This window comes from Salmo trutta, chromosome 2 (assembly GCF_901001165.1).
Source record: "Salmo trutta chromosome 2, fSalTru1.1, whole genome shotgun sequence".
Lineage (NCBI taxonomy): Eukaryota > Metazoa > Chordata > Actinopteri > Salmoniformes > Salmonidae > Salmo > Salmo trutta.
Window position 1 is genome coordinate 67,412,076 of NC_042958.1, and position 17,632 is coordinate 67,429,707.

General features: G+C 42.8%; 1 protein-coding gene across 2 annotated transcripts in view; it reads left to right on the plus strand.

The window, feature by feature from the left end:
* The window catches only part of LOC115161268 (zinc finger protein 385C), a 144,893-nt gene that overhangs the window by 79,940 nt on the left and 47,321 nt on the right, over window positions 1–17,632 (plus strand). The window contains exon 1 of one of the 2 annotated variants that reach the window (XM_029712116.1): window positions 11,753–11,985. The exons of the other annotated variant lie outside the window; for it this stretch is intronic. Within the exon in view, the coding sequence (XP_029567976.1) occupies window positions 11,976–11,985 (10 nt within the window). The 5' untranslated portion in view covers window positions 11,753–11,975. Of the gene's footprint in view, window positions 1–11,752; window positions 11,986–17,632 lie in introns of those variants that run through there. 2 annotated transcript variants of the gene reach the window in all.

Here is a 17,632-nt window from a genome sequence, read left to right on the forward strand (position 1 = left end):
ACTTTCTAAAGGAGATAATACAAATAGAAATTGGGGAGAAGCTTAAGAGGGACAAACAATGGGTCATTCTCCTTTAGAAATAGAAATGGAGATATGGATTTTCTCCTCAACTGTTCCTGAAAAGAAGGGCTGCATGGTAAAGCAACAAAGAAAGGATGTAAATTTTGCCTTATTTTCTCCAGATTGTACCACTGCAATTACAGACGCATACGCATATGCATACACTTCCACATGCACACACGCTATATGAGTTGTGTGGCATGGAAATAAGCTGGGCTGTGAAATAGGACATCTATCAGCTGGAGTTGAGGTGGTCTGGCCTCATTTTACGGTGGAGACTGGAGAGTGGCGGACATTTTGAGGAGCTCCTTTGGGGAGCTGTCATAAGAAGCCATTCTCCATGGTTGAATGCCTGGGGCGTAGAGAGTGATGGGAAGGTTCACGTTGTGTATGGAGGTTGTACTTTGGGTTCCAGCAGGTCATTTGCAGGTCAGAATATCAGTGTGCGTGTGTGTGACTGACTTTATATTTCTATGTACGTATGGCTATGTTAGGCAAGCAGCAGGAGTACTCTCTCTTTTATCCCTCTCTCTCTCTTTCCCATCTCTCCATTCTCATTCCATCTGGCCTTTATCTTGGTTATTTACATAGGAGATGTCCTTGTCCATATGGCTTCCCCAGTCAACCCCAACCGCTCCTGAAATACATGGATTTCCATACATCAGCAATTTACATTTTGAACACCCATACGACGCATGCATGGATACACGCAAACATACACACACGCTGGTTTACATAATCGGTTGGAGATGTGTACCCATCCGCTGTGCGGTCCAGTCCTCAGTGATGTCACGTGCGGAGCAAGGTTTCGGCTCTGGGGCAACTTTGCAGATTTATTTGAATCCAGTACCTTCAAATCAAGTGTATAACTGTCAGTGTGTGTCAGTGTCGGCCTCCCCAGCCGCCGTTATTCGGGTCGACAGGGAGCCAGAGCGAAAACACACAGGCTGAATCCACACACATATGCACGCGCGCACACACACACAACCAAACACTCACACTGACTAAGTCCACCCCGGCGCTCACTGCCGTTTATGTTTGTGTTCCCAGGTCAACGAGGCTCAGGGAGAGCAGGGGAATTATTCAGCTTTATTGAAATGATGATAGTGTGTTCAATTATTATGTGACTCAATGAAACCCTAGCCTTGTCTGGAATCATTGTAATGGCCTTAAACAACTCTATGGCGAGTACAATACAGTAGCTGACCAAATATGGACTGAATCTGCCTGCGTACATGCCATGATAGTCATGCCATGATAGTCAATGTTTCTTTAAGGTAATTGATTAGCCATAAAGTACACACCTAGTTGTCCAGGTCTGAATCAGACTCTTAGGAAAGAACAACAACCATGACAGAATGGATCTTTCTGAATTCATCTGTCTTCGATTCCTTGCATCCTACCTCCTCTAGCTTTTTGGGGGCCATGAGATTTAGTTGCTGCCCCCCCCCCACTTCTCGACCCCTTGCTAAAAAAAATGGAAAAAATGGACCCAAAACATGACTCGAAACCAGGGCCAGACAAACTAAATGTGACCGACCGCCCTGATTCGGTTTTATGTAGCAAAATTTGAAATTGTGTTTTTTACATTGGATAAAAGTAGCGACTCAGAGCTAGAAAATGGTATATCATACACTGCAGTTGAAGTACAATGGGAAAGTAATTCTGCTTTGAAAGTGAATAAACTTGTAACCCCGCTTTTGACAAAATGACCCTTCAATGTTTTGGTACACCTACTAGAGAGCCCTTCTCTGTCTACAGCCATTCAGCATCGTTCACACCCTCTTAAGCCATAGTCCCACCCATCTCTCTAAGAATTCACGTGAGCCCATGTGGTAAACACACACTATATCAAATGAAATCCAAGTTTATTTGTCACATGCACAGGATACAGAAGGTGTAAACGGTACAGTGGTTACTCGCATAGTAGCAATATCAAAAACAGAAAGTGTCCATAATTTATAAATAGATGACGCTTACCCGACACACTTGTCTAAATTGATGGGTCATGTGAAGGAAATGCTAGAACCGCATCTAGCTAAGTGGATGGGTCACAATTGTCTAGACATGTACGCATTTTCAAGAAATACAATAGATCGCTGTAATCACCCCCAGACACACCTAGCTAATTTGAAGGGTCATGTAATAATCCGGCCGAACTGGAGTCTTTTGTTTAGACATGTAGCTAGTTAGTTAGCTAGCTAGCTAAACACTGAACCGGCATAATCCCAGCTCATACTACTACCAATATAAACATTGTCATAGCTGTAGTATGAATCTGCAGGTAGCTTAAGCTAACAAACTAGGTTCAATGTCAGCTAGCTAACATAAGGCCATAATTAGCAATGCAAATGGATTCCTGATTCAAGTAATATTACTACACAGATCATAACATTAGCTAGCAAGCCAGCAAGCTAATGTTTTTTTAATATTTTTTTTTCTAGAATATTTAAAACATACATTATTCTTGCAGTGAAGGCACTCAACAACTATATCACATTAGTCATCTAACCGACTCCCATCCAGAGCGATACACAGAAGCAACCAGGTTCAACGCCCTGCTCAAGGGCCAAAAACAAAAGACATCAAGGATATCAAAATTCATAACAGCAAGGCCAACTGAATATGTTTGAGTGCATGTATGGCACTATTTACATGTGTGTGTGTGTCCATGTATGGGCATATGTGTGCATTTGAATGAGAGTGTGTGTATATGCATGTGTACAAACACCTGCACGGCATCAGCATCAGGCAAACAGGCATTAGCTGTAACAACACTGCCCTTCAGTGTCAGTCAAACTTACTTTTTGTTATGTTTTATTTTGACTTTATTTTTTTGACTTTTATCTTTGACCGTCATTCAATACCCCGCCCAGCAACTCCAATCCCACTTGCCTCCAATTCCACATCCCAACCCTTAGCTTCCCTCAGCCCATACCACCTATCTCTGCTGGTCAGCCTCTTCGGATTTCTACGCACCATATATCTTTCAACTATGCTGTGATGTTTAACATAGAATTTCAATCTATCTAATCAAATAGAATCCACAGATTGCGAGTTGGCGATAAATACTTTTACTAAGAGTATTAGTATATTAGTCTCTCCAGATCTCCCAACAGTACTACTTCTAGGGTCAATTTTAGATCTAAAGTTTACTAGCTAACAGTAAGCTTTAACTTGCAATGAAAACGACTTTCTGACAAAATGTGAAACTTATATCTGAACATGTAGCTAGACTCTTACCGTATACATGGATGAACGCTTCACGGCAGACTGGAACCATTTAACTCAGTTTTGTTTGTAGCTACGTCTTGTTTGGCCAGCATTGTGTCAAGTCACTCCGGTTTACACTGACCGTGGCATGTGCAGAAAGTAACCCATCACTTTTTCCAACTGATCTGCTGATAGCGCCTGCTAAATTCAGGGCATCGACGTTGTTGAGAGAAGCAGCAAAACGTTTGTAGTTCTCGATGGCTAACGTTATATGTTTAAAAGAAATGGCACGATAGAAAGGACATATCAACACATACTGAACAGCTCATGTTATAGACAGAAGCATGCTACATGGCAGACCAATCCAAACTCATCTCTCGGCGTGTCCAGCCCATCCATTATCTTAGCTAATCATGGCTAGCAGGGAGGTTCCTCTCTTTTTCCGTGGCTAAAGCAACTAGGCTCGTAATTTAACAATTTTATTTGTATTTATGGATGGAATACAAGTTTGTTATTAAGGCACATGAAAGTTCACATGTTCCAGAAGGCATTTCTTTCCAAAAACATATTTTGATAAAAAAAATTATGTTTACGTTCAAATGGCGCTCCTGTGAAGTAGTGACGTGCGACATACGCCTAGTTTCCTGAAACTAGTCACAAATGTGGGGTTCTGGGCAAGAACCTTTTAGAGGCCCCCACTCTTGGCGACCTAGACAAAATTCTCTTAATTTCCTGCAATTCTACATGATGCGGAGAGACCTTTTTTTTACGTTTTGCATTTCTACCCATTTTGCCATGGCTTATGTGTAGGGTTGCCAAATTCCCTGAACTTTCAATAAATTCCTCAGTTTTCCCAAAACTCAGGTTGAAGGTTTCCTGGAATCAGGAGGGAATAAGCAGGAAATCTGGAATCCTCCAATCAGGATTTCTGGAAAATCTGGGAATTTATGAAAAGTTCCCGGAATTTTGCAACCCTAATTACAGTATGTGTGTTCATAAACTGTCTGAGTGACTCAAACATTATAACAAAATCAATGGGGTCCCTTGGAGGTTATGCTTGAAATAATCTCTAGTCATGCTTTATGGATAGGTCTGTCGGTAATTGACATAACAAGAGGAAAACTCCTGATGCACTACCCGATTTCAAAATTGTACCTTGTCTTTTGTGAACAGTAAGACTGTTTAAAAGAAAGTATAATAATAATTAACAGCGCGTGGTCCGCGTATAGTGCGAGCCAGCCCTGGAGATAGGATGGGATGAATTGTGGAAAGATGAAATAAAGAGTCTATGAGATACTTAATAGCTCAAAAATATATTTACATTTTTTTTATTAATTATTAAATCAACTAAATGTTGAACCTCTTGCAAAAATACTAAACAGCCTTAGTACAACACGCAGCGACCACACTAATAGATTTTAGCCTTTTGGTATGTACAGTGCATTCGGGAAGTATTCAGACCACTTTACTTTTTCCATATTTTGTTACATTACAGGGCGGCAGGTAGCCTAGAGCGTTGGGCCAGTGGTTAGAGCGTTGGGCCAGTAACCGAAAGGTTTCTGGATCGAATTCTGGAGCTGACAAGGTAAAAATCTGTCATTCTGCCCCTGTCACACTGTTCCCCGATAGGCCGTCATTGTAAAATAAGAATTTGTTCTTAAGTGACTTGCCTAGTTTAAAAAATAAAACAGCCTTATTCTAAAATGGATTAAATATGATTTTTATCTCATCAATACCCAATAAGGACAAAGCAAAACCAGGTTTTTAGAAATGTTTGCAAATGTATTAAAAAACTAACACAAATAAGATATTTACTTAAGTATTCAGACCGTTTGAGCTCAGGTGCAGCCTGTTTCCATTGATCATCCTTGACATGTTTCTACAACTTGTTTTGAGTCCACCTGTGGTAAATTCAATTGATTGGACATGATTTGGAAAGGCACACACCTGTCTATATAAGGTCCCACAGTTGACAGTGCATGTCAGAGCAAAAACCAAGCCATGAGGTTGAAGGAATTGTCCATAGAGCGCCGAGACAGGATTTTGTTGAGGCACAGATCCCCAAGAACACAGTGGCCTCCGTCATTCTTAAATGGAAGAGGTTTGGAACCACCAAGACTCTTCCTAGAGCTGGCCACCCGGCAAAACTGAGCAATCGGGAGAGAAGGGCCTTGGTCAGGGAGGTGACCAAGAACCCGTCACACTGACAGAGTTCCTCTGTGGAGATGGGAGAACCTTCCAGAAGGACAATCATCTCTGTAGCACCCCACCAATCAGGCCTTTATGGTAGAGTGGCCTGACGGAAGCCACTCCTCAGTAAAAGGCACATGACAGCCTGCTTGGCGTTTGCCAAAAGGCACCTAAATGACTCTCAGACCATGAGAAACAAGATTATCTGGTCTGATGAAACCAAGATTGAACTGAATGCCAAGTTTCACGTCTGGAGGAAAGCTGGCAGCGGCAGGGACTGCGAGACTAGTCAGGATTGAGGGAAAGATGAACGGAGCAAAGCACAGAGAGATCCTTGATAAAAATCTGCTCCAGAGAGTTCAGGACCTCAGACCGGGGCGAAGGTTCACCTTCCAACAGGACAACAACCCTAAACACACAGACAGAACAATGCAGGAGTGGCATCGGGTCAAGTATCTGAATGACCTTGAGTGGCCCAGCCAGAGCCCGGACTTGAACCTGATCGAACATCTCTGGGAGAGACCTGAAAATAGCTGTGCAGCAACGCTCCCCATCCAACCTGACAGAGCTTGATAGGATCTGCTGAGAAGAATTGGAGAAACTCCCCAACAACAGGTGTGCCAAGCTTGTAGCATCATACCCATGAATACTTATTGTTTTACATTTTAAATTGAACTAAAGGTTAAGAACAAATTCTTATTTACAATGACGGCCTACCCCGGCCAAACCCGGACGACCGTAGGCCAATTGTGCGCCACCCTATGGGACTCCCAATCACGGCCAGATGTGATACAGCCTGGATTTGAACTAGGGACTGTATTGATGCCTCTTGCACTGAGATGCAGTGCCTTAGACCGCTGTACCACTTGGGAGATTGGAGGCCGTAGTCACTGAGATTTGAGGCCGTAGTCACCCGCCCGTCCAGCATCACTACTCTGGACGGTTCTGACTTAGAATATGTGGACAACTACAAATACCTAGGTGTCTGGCTAGACTGTAAACTCTCCTTCCAGACTCACATTAAGCATCTCCAATCCAAAATTAAATCTAGAATCGGCTTCCTATTTCGCAAAACAAAGCATCCTTCACTCATGCTGCCAAACATACCCTCGTAAAACTGACCATCCTACCGATCCTCGACTTCGGCGATGTCATCTATAAAATAGCCTCCAACACTCTACTCAACAAATTGGATGCAGTCTATCACAGTGCCATCCGTTTTGTCACCAAAGCTATATTAACCACCACTGCGACCTGTACGCCCTCGTTGGCTGGCCATCGCTTCATACTCGTCGCCAAACCCAGGTCATCTACAAGTCTTTGCTAGGTAAAGCCCCGCCTTATCTCAGCTCACTGGTCACCATAGCAGCACCCACCCGTAGCACGCGCTCCAGCAGGTATATCTCACTGGTCACCCCCAAAGCCAATTCCTCCTTTGGCCGCCTTTCCTTCCAGTTCCCTGCTGCCAATGACTGGAACGAACTGCAAAACTCACTAAAGCTGGAGACTTTTACCTCCCTCACTAGCTTTAAGCACCAGCTGTCAGATCACTGCACCTGTACATAGCCCATCTGTAAACAGCCCATCCAACTACCTCATCCCCATACTGTATTTATTTATTTATCTTCCTCCTTTGCACTCCTGTATCTCTACTTGCACATTAATCTTCCGCACATCTACCATTCCAGTGTCTAATTGCTATATTGTAATTACTTCGCCACCATGGCCTATTTATTGCCTTAACTCCCTTATCTTACCTCATTTGCACTCACTGTATATAGATTTTTCTTTTTTCTACTGTATTATTGACTGTATGTTTGTTTATTCCATGTGTAACTCTGTGTTGTTGTATGTGTTGAACTGCTGTGCTTTATCTTGGCCAGGTCGCAGTTGTAAATGAGAACTTGTTCTCGACAAGCCTACCTGGTTAAATAAAGGTGAAATAAAAATTAAAACTGCCAAAGGTGCTTCAACAAAGTATTGAGTAAAGGGTCTGAATACTTATGTATATGTATTAATTCAGTTTTTTTAATATAAATTATCAGAAATGTTATGAGGTATTGTGTGTAAATTGATGAGGGAAAAACAACATTTAATACATTTTTGTATAAGGCAGGTATAACGTTGCAAAATGTGGGAAAATCAAATCAAATGTTATTAGTCACATTTGCCGAATACAACATGTGTAGACCTTACAGTAAAATGCTTACTTACGAGCCCCTAACCAGCAATGCAGTTAAAAAAAATATATGAGTAAAAATTAAAAATAAAAGTAATTAAAGAGCAGAAGTAAAATAACAATTGCGAGACTATACACGGGGGCACCGGTACAGAGTCAATGTATGGGGGCACCGGTTAGGTGAGGTAATATGTACATGTAGGTAGAGTTATTAAAGTGACTATGCATAGATGATAACAACAGAGAGTAGCAGCGGTGTAAAGGGGGGGGGGCAATGCAAATAGTCTGGGTAGCCATTTGATTAGATGTTCAGTAGTTACATTTACATTTACATTTAAGTCATTTAGCAGACGCTCTTATCCAGATATTCAGTGGAACAACCACTTTTCAATAGTGCATCTAAATCTTTTAAGGGGGGGGGGGTTAGAAGGATTACTTTATCCTATCCCAGGTATTCCTTAAAGAGGTGGGGTTTCAGGTGTCTCCGGAAGGTAGTGATTGACTCCGCTGTCCTGGCGTCGTGAGGGAGCTTGTTCCACCATTGGGGTGCCAGAGCAGCGAACAGTTTGGACTGGGCTGAGCGGGAACCGTGCTTCCTCAGAGGTCGGGGGGCCAGCAGGCCAGAGGTGGATGAACGCAGTGCCCTTGTTTGGGTGTAGGGCCTGATCAGAGCCTGAAGGTATGGAGGTGCCGTTCCCCTCACAGCTACGTAGGCAAGCACCATGGTCTTGTAGCGGATGCGAGCTTCAACTGGAAGCCAGTGGAGAGAGCGGAGGAGCGGGGTGACGTGAGAGAACTTGGGAAGGTTGAACACCAGACGGGCTGCGGCGTTCTGGATGAGTTGTAGGGGTTTTATGTAGTCTTATGTCTTATGGCTTGGGGGTAGAAGCTGTTTAGAAGCCTCTTGGACCTAGACTTGGTGCTCCGGTGCCGCTTGCCATACGGTAGCAGAGAGAACAGTCTATGACTAGGATGGCTGGAGTCTTTGACAATTTTTATGGCCTTCCTCTGACACCGCCTTGTGTAGAGGTCCTGGATGGCAGGAAGCTTGGCCCCAGTGATGTACTGGGCCATATGCACTACCCTCTGCAGTGCCTTGCGGGTGGAGGCCGAGCAGTTGCCATAACAGGCATTGATGCAACCAGTCAGGATGCTCTCAATGGTGCAGCTGTAGAACCTTTTGAGGATCTGAGGACCCATGACAAATCTTTTCAGTCTCCTGAGGGGGAATAGGTTTTGTCGTGCCCTCTTCACGACTGTCTTGGTGTGCTTGGACCATGTTAGTTTGTTGGTGATGTGGACACCAAGGAACTTGAAACTCTGAACCTGCTCCACTACAGCCCCGTCGATGAGAATGGGGGCGTGCTCGGTCTTCTTTTTCCTGTAGTCCACAATCATCTCCTTTGTCTTGATCACGTTGAGGGAGAGGTTGTTGTCCTGGCACCACATGGCCAGGTCGCTGACCTCCTCCCTATAGGCTGTCTCGTCACTGTCTGATCAGGCCTACCAGTGTTGTGTCATTGACAAACTTAATGATGGCGTTGGAGTCGTGCCTGAGTGAACAGGGAGTACAGGAGGGGACTGAGCACACACCTCTGAGGGGCCCCTGTGGTGAGGATCAGCGTGGCGGATGTGTTGTTATTTACCCTTACCACCTGGGGGCGACTCGTTATGAAGTCCAGGATCCAGTTGCAGAGGGAGGTGTTTATTCCCAGGGTCCTTAGCTTATTGATGAGCTTTGAGGGCACTATGGTGTTGAACGCTGAGCTGTAGTCAATGAGTAGCATTCTCATATAGGTGTTCCTTTTGTCCAGGAGGGAAAGGGCAGTGTGGAGTGCAATATACATTTTTCATCATCTGTGGATCTGTTAGGGCGGTATGCAAATTGGAGTGGGTCTAGGGTTTCTGGGGTAATGGTGTTGATGTAAGCCATGACCATCCTTTCAAAGTACTTCATGGCTACAGATGTGAGTGCTATGGGTCGGTAGTCATTTAGGCATCTTACCTTAGTGTTCTTGGGCACAGGGACTATGGTGCCCTGCTTACAACATGTTGGTATTATAGACTTGGACAGGGAGAGGTTGAAAATGTCAGTGAAGACACTTGCCAGTTGGTCAGCGCATGCTCGCAGTACACGTCCTGGTAATCCGTCTGGCCCTGCGGCCTTGTGAATGTTGACCTGTTTCAAGGTCTTACTCAAATCAGCTGTGGAGAGCGTGATCACACAGTCTTCCAGAACAGCTGGTGCTCTCATGCATATTTCAGTGTTATTTGCCTCGAAGCGAGCATAGAAGTAGTTAAGCTCATCTGGTAGGCTCGTGTCACTGGGCAGCTCTCGGCTGTGCTTTCCTTTGTAATGGTTTGCAAGCCCTACCACATCCGACGAGCGTCAGAGCCAGTGTAGTACGATTCGATTTTAGGCCTGTATTGACGCTTTGCCTGTTTGATGGTTCGTCAGAGGGCATAGCGGGATTTCTTATAAGCTTCCGGTTTAGAGTCCCGCTCCTTGAAAGCGGCAGCTCTAGCCTTTAGCTCAGTGTGGATGTTGCCTGTAATCCAGGGCTTCTGGTTGGGGTATGTACGTACGGTCAGTGTGGGGATGACGTCATTGATGCACTTATTGATGAAGCCAATGACTGATGTGGTGTACTCCTCAATGCCATCGGAGGAATCCCGGAACATATTCCAGTCTGTGCTAGCAAAACAGTCTTGTAGCTTAGCATCTGCTTCATCTAACCACTTTTTTATTGATCAAGTCACTGGTGCTTCGTGCATTAATTTTTGCTTGGAATCAGGAGGATGGAATTATGGTCAGATTTGCCAAATGGAGGGCGATGGAGAGCTTTGAATGCATCTCTGTGTGTGGAGTAAAGGTGGTCCAGAGTTTTTTTCCCTCTGGTTGCACATTTAACATGCTGATAGAAATTTGGTAAGTTGGATTTAAGTTTCTCTGCATTAAAGTTCGCAGGCTACTAGGAGCGCCGCCTCTGGGTGAGCGTTTTCCTGTTTGCTTATGGTGGAATACAGCTCATTCAGTGCGGTTTTAGTGCCAGCATCAGTCTGTGGTGGTATGTAGACAGCTACGAAAAATATAGATGAAAACTCTCTCGGTAGATAGTGTGGTCTGCAGCTTATCATGAGATACTCTACCTCAGGCGAGCAAAACTTCGAGACTTCTTTAGATATTGTGCACCAGCTGTTATTTACAAAAATATATAGTCCACCGCCCCTTGTCTTACCAGACACCGCTGTTCTGTCCTGCCAAGACAGCGTATAACCAGCCAGCTGCATGTTGATAATGTCATCGTTCAGCCACGACTCTGTGAAGCATAAGATATTACAGTTTTGAATGTCCTGTTGGTAGTTTAATCTTCCGCGTACGTCATCGATTTTATTTTGCACGTTTGCTAGCAGAATGGAAGGAAGTCAAGGGGTCTGAGTAGTTTACGAATGCACTGTATGTATCGTACCTTCATTGCACAGTCAGCCATTCCAAACTTTTTTTCTGCTTCAGCAACATGAAAATTATTATTATTTTATTTTAAAAATCAACCCTGTAAAATGCTCTTTAATATTACTTTGCGTTATTTCCAAACAGATGCATCTGCATTGTTGTGCAGTTGTGTAATTTCTCAAGTAGTGGTGATGGAGAGGGTTCAGACGCAGTGTGTTTTTAAAAAGCCATTGTAAATAGACTGATGTTTCTGCTATCTGGCAGGGACTATGCAGGTGTGAATAACAAAAGAAAAACAGAATAGTTGTGAGAGCCAGTTGGATGGCAAGAGCGAGAGAGAAAGAAGACAAAGAGGGGTGAATGGGGTTAAGAGGAAACAGTTGGTGCTGGCCAACACCAACTCATCTCCCACTCTTTTTCTCTCTTTCCCTCCCACTCCCTTCCTCTCCCCCTTGTCTCCACTTCTCTCTCTCTCTCTCTCCTCACTCTCACTCTTTATTCTCCCGCTTTCTCTCTCTCCCTCTCCCCCTAATCTCTGTTCCTCTCTGTTCCTTTCTCTCTGTCTCTCCCTCTCCTCCTTGGCACACTGATCAGCGTAGCATGAAGCTTTTAATTGAGGCGCATGTGTATCATTCCTGTGAGCTGCGGCAGATTGGATTAGCAGAGCGATGTGTCATTGAGTTGACTGACAAAAGACTACCACTGCACAGAGGGAAGTAGAGTGAGAGAGACAGGCGCAGGAGAGTGAGAGAGAAATAGGCTGCTCTTTTAGGTTGTTTTCTTTTGGAGAACGTTAGGGAACATTGTGGCAATATTTACCAGGAATCTGTAGCTTCAAAGGGATAGGAGTTTAAAAAACGAATCACAGTACCCGGCACTATGCTTCTAGGTAAGTGATGTTTACTTAGTGGATGTCTGAGAAAAGTGTTGAAGTGCGCTAGCAAACTTGTCATTTAATTTGTCTCGTATTTTTCTTGATAGTCTGTAAAAACAGTGATTGTCAGTACTGTCCACATGTTGTGTTGCATTATTAAATATTGTTAGCCTATTTGAAATAGCATTCATAGCACTCTTACCGTCGGTTGTCATTTGTGACAGACACAGGGAATCCGTGTAGTATAGTTATCCCTGTCACTGTCAAGTGTCAATTTTCAATGGTAGAAATCAGTGTATGCAGGAAAAAAACACTCAAGAGTAAAGCATCCTTGTTTTTCCCCCACTTTGAGAAGAACAAAAAAATTAACAATTGTGTTGTCGTTTCAAAGGGAAGGACAGAATTGTTATCGCTGACCATATTGTTACAGACAATTATTGTGATCTCTGTGGTCCTGATTAGCTGATGTAGGCGAATTGTAGCCAATTGATGATACACTAGTGTTTGTTCTGGTAATATAAAACAAAATGTTTTTGTTCGAAATATCTTGATAAAACAAGAATTATGAAAATGTATTAAATATTTATTTATTTTTATGTCCCATCTCATATGTATATATGTACGTTGCCTTCAGAAAGTATTCACACCCCTTTACTTTTTCCACATTTTGTTGTGTTACAGTCTGAATTTAAAATTAATTAAATTGAGATTTTGTGTCACTGATTTAAACACAATCCCCTGTAATGTCAAAGTGGAATTTTGTTAGTAGAAAATGTTTGAAATTAACAAAAAAAACTAAAACCTGGTATGTCTTGAGTGAATAAGTATTCAACCCCTTTGTTATTGCAAGCCTTGATAAGTTTAGGAGTAAAAATGTGCTTAACAAATGACAAAATAAGTTGCATGGACTCGTTCCGTGTTCAATAATAGCGGGTAAACATGATTTTTGAATAACTACCCCATCTTTGTATCCCACACATACAATTATCTGTAAGGTCCCTCAATCGAGTAGGGAATTTCAAGCACAGATTCAACCACAAAGACCAGGGAGGTTTTCCAATCCCTCGCAAAGAAGGGCACCGATTGGTAGATGTGTGTTTTTTAATGCAGACGCTGAATATCCCTTTGAGCATGGTGAAGTTATTAATTACAGTTTGGATGGTGTATCAATACACCCAGTCAATACAAAGATACAGGCATCCTTCCTAATTCAGTTGCCGGAGAGGAAGGAAACTACTCTGGGCTTTCACCATGAGGCCTGTATAAAATAGTTACAGAGTTTAATGGTTGTGATAGGAAAGAACTGAGGATGGATCAACAACATTGTAGTTGTACTAACCTAAATGAGAGAATGAAAAGAAGGAAACCTCTGTTCATAATAAAAAATATCCCAAAACATGCATCCTGTTTGCAATAAGGCACTTAATTAAGGAATACTGCAGAAGATGTGGCAAACAAATTTACTTTTTGTCCTGAATACAAAGTGTTATGTTTGGGGCAAATCCAACACAACACATCACTGAATACCACACTGAGTACCACATATTTTTAAGCATGGTGGTGATTGCATCATGTTATGGGTATGCTTGTCATCGGCAAGGAGTAGGGAGTTTTTTACCATAAAAATAAACGGAATACAGCTATAAACACAGGAAAAATCCTAGAGGAAAACCTGATTCAGTCTGCTTTCCAACAGACACTGGGAGACAAATTCAGCTTTCAGCAGGACAAAAACCTAAAACACATCGCCAAATCTATGCTGTAGTTGCTTACCAAGATGACATTGATGTTCTTGAGTGGCCTAGTTACAGTTTTGACATAAATCATCTTAAAAATCTATGGCAAGACTTGAAGATGGCTGTCTAGCAATGATCAACAATCAACTTGACAGAGCTTAAAGAATTTTAAAAAATTGAATGGGAAAATATTGTACAATCCAGGTGTGCAAAGCTCTTAGAGACTTACCCTAAAAGACTCACAGCTGTAATCACTGCCAAAGGTGCTTCTACAAAGTATTGACTCAGGGGTGTGAATACATTTACATTTACATTTAAGTCATTTAGCAGATGCTCTTATCCAGAGCGACTTACAAATTGGATACTTATGTAAATGAGATATTTATGTATTTTGTTTTGAAAAATGTGCTAAAAAGGATCGGGTTTTGTGTGTAAACACACAACAAAATGTGGAATAAGTCAAGGGGTATGAATACTTTCTGAAGACACTGTAGACATTGAATAATATCAGCTAGGAATGGCTGCAATGCAATGCAAGCAGTACTCCACGGCGACATAGCCCGAGCCCCACGCTACTTTCTTTAAACAAGATTAGGGAGATCAAAGGGAGGCGGCTGTGAGGAGATAGTTCTGTAGTTGCCTTGTGGTGATGCTGCAGCTGTTTTTATTCTCCTGCCAGTATCACTTTGAGCTTGGGCTGCTGACAATCTTTTATGGAGAAATTGTTGGATGCGTTCCCTATTCTGAATTTAGTGCAGTACTTTAGAGAAGAAAATGGTGCCATTTGGGACACTTCCCTTGTCTGTGTTAGAGTGTTGAGCGATGGAACAGTGGTGTGGTGTGAATGCTCTACCCCTGTTGTTGTCTTCAACCAAGTCAGTTATATCATCCATAATTGTGATTATAATATCGTTTCCTCATGTCTTAGATTTCTAGCTCCAAATAGAGGTTTCTCTCTGTTACAAAAAAGCAAACCGCTACCATAGCTGTATTCCAGTGAGCAAAATGCAGTAAAAAATATGTGGAAAATACATATTTTACAAATGTTGAAGTCACGTTCATTTTCAGTTCTAAGTGAAAGTTGAAAATATGTATTTTATGACTTTGAAAATACATATTTTTATGGACATTGAGAACACGTATTTTATGGACAATGAGGTCAACTTTCATTTTCAGTTCTTAGTGAAAGTTGACATATTTTACAGATGTTGAAAATATGTATTTTACAGCCATTGAAAAGGCATACTTTTTGGTCGTTTCTATGGCCAAATATCAATCGTACATAATTTCACTTACATCTCTTCAATAATTATGAATAGATCCACCATTGAGCTCAAAAACAACACTTGTTACAGAATATTTTACATAGAAATAACATCTGTCAGACAAACCATGCCTGACAACATGATCCAATAAGACAGAAAAATAGAAGAACATTTAAACATGTCACTGCTACATGACCGAAATGTAAATGTAAATGTCAAAATGAACCACACAAGGTATTATTCTAATGAGTTATGCCCCGAAACAAGACCAAATTTGGTCGGTCTGGGCCGGACCAAATATGAATCAATCATAGATGTTTATGTTTCGGCCAAATCTAGACCGGACCAAATCTGAACCAAGTTCAGCCCAAACAAAGTCCGATCTGGACCAGACCAAATCTGAACCAATTCTGGGCCAAATCAAAGCTGGACCGGACCAAATCTGAACAAAGTTTGGACCGAACCAATGCCGGTCAAGACCAAATCTGAACGAAGTTTGGGATAAATCAAGGCTGGTCCCGACCAGGCCAAATCTGAATCAAGTTTGTTCCCAATCAAGGCCAGTTAGGAACGGAGCAAATCTGAACCAAGTTTGGGCCTAATCAAGGCTGGTCCAGACTTGACGTAATCTGAACCAATCATAGACTTCTATTATGGGCCAAATCAAGGCCGATCTGGACCGGCCCGGACAAAAAAAAATTTCACTGGATTCCCTTGATCCTAAATGCGAGTTTGACAAAATATAGACGATGATGTTGTGTTGTTGTTGTTGATGATAATAATAATGATTATGATTACAGTGGCAGTAATGTTTGCAGCATCTAGCTCTATTCTCCTCTCAATCCTTTTTTTCAGTTCTGGTCACATGTTTGCTACCCACAGTGTGTGGCGCATTAAGTCTCTGGTGTGCCAACGGCACATCCCCCGTCCCCCCCTCCCCTCCCCGCTGCGGGCAACATTGCTGAGAGTGATGGCTAGCGTTAGTCATTACAGAGTGGTGACAGCATGGGCTTGATTAGCCTGTTTGATAATGTCACTGGGAGTTGGCACACTGGCTGGTATGTCTGATGACCCCCCTGGGACAGGCATATGTACCGCCCACACCCCGGGGCTGCCCACAAGGGTTCTGGTGCAGTGGATAGAATAACCAATGCTAGACAATACTTCCTTAAAGGCTTAATGACATAATTTGTGGTTGTAAAATGGTTTGCTTGGTTGAGAATAGGTCATATAGCTAACTTGCCTACCAGCTACTGGTCTCTGCTACAACTAGGTACAAGTGGCTTTTTCATTTCAAGATCAAGTCGTCATATGACAATGTTGTCATATTGTTAGGTCACTATCTGGATGCCAACCTGTATACAACCTGACTATGACATCATAATGACATAATTCCAACCAGTTTTGCCCTCTGGGACAATCCATCATTTTTTTCCTCTATTGGCTAGGTCAGTATTCTGACCATTGTCAGATAGATTTTATGTACATGGCATCCTGCTAAGTATAGACTATGAACCCATGAAGCCCATGGAAATTCATTTTTTTTGGCTAGATGTTAGAATTTGAGGAAGATATGTGTTAGGAGTGACATCTATCAGGGCTAGGGGCGTAGTAGTGACTCTGGCATTAAATGCTCATTTCTAGTGACTTTTGAGAAAAGGATACAGACAAATCTTAACTTACAAATGGGCACATTTACAAGGCTAAGGGGTGCCTTGCAGGGAGGCACTTACTCTGTTACAGCCCAATCAGTCTTAGGGCCATGGCCATTCATACTGTACTGAATACCAATATGACTGTTAATGTGGATACTGTATATTCAATTAAATATTTGATGTTCTTTCTCTACTACTGTATGATTAATTTCCTCTTATTCTTCTCACTTCCCCTGTGTCAGGTTGTTACTACTGCTTCTCTACATACTGTATGGTTTGAAACCTAACGTAATATTTTCCAAGTTAAATACAGTTATTATACTGTATTATAAACTGGGTGGTTCGAGCCCTGAATGCTTATTGGCTGAAATCCGTGGTATATCAGACCATATACCATGGGTATGTGTCACGCCTGCTCCCGCTCTCCCTCTTTGGCACTCGAGGGCTCCAGGCTGCCCTCCATTACGCACACCTTTCACCATCATTATGCGCAGCTGCGCAATATTGGACTCACCTGTACTCCATTAGTTTGTTGATTACCCCCTCTATTTCTGTCTGCTCCTCAGTTTGTTCCCTGTGTCAGCATTGATGTTGTTATTTTTCCCCTGTCCAGACGCTGTTCCTGTTCTGTTTCATGTCCGTGTTTCATTAAATGTTCACTCCCTGTACTTGCTTTTCGTCTCCAGCGTCGATCCTTACAGAATGCTGACACCACTAAAGGAAGCAACAGGGAGTTTTTGGTTTTTGATTTGGTTGGTGACGTCGGGTTGCCTCAGCTAGCTCTTCGGGCTTCCACACCTTAGCTGGCTCGAGAGGTCGTCTTGCCACGGTTGGCTCGGCAGACGCCCACCCCACGTCATGCTTCAGCCAGCCCATCAGGCTCCCACGCCTCAGCGGGATCGTCAGGCTTTCGTCAGGCTCGTCAGGCTCCCACACCTCAGCTTGGCTCATCAGGCTCCCACGCCTCTGCCGTCTCGTTGGACTTCTACACCTCAGCCAGCTTGTC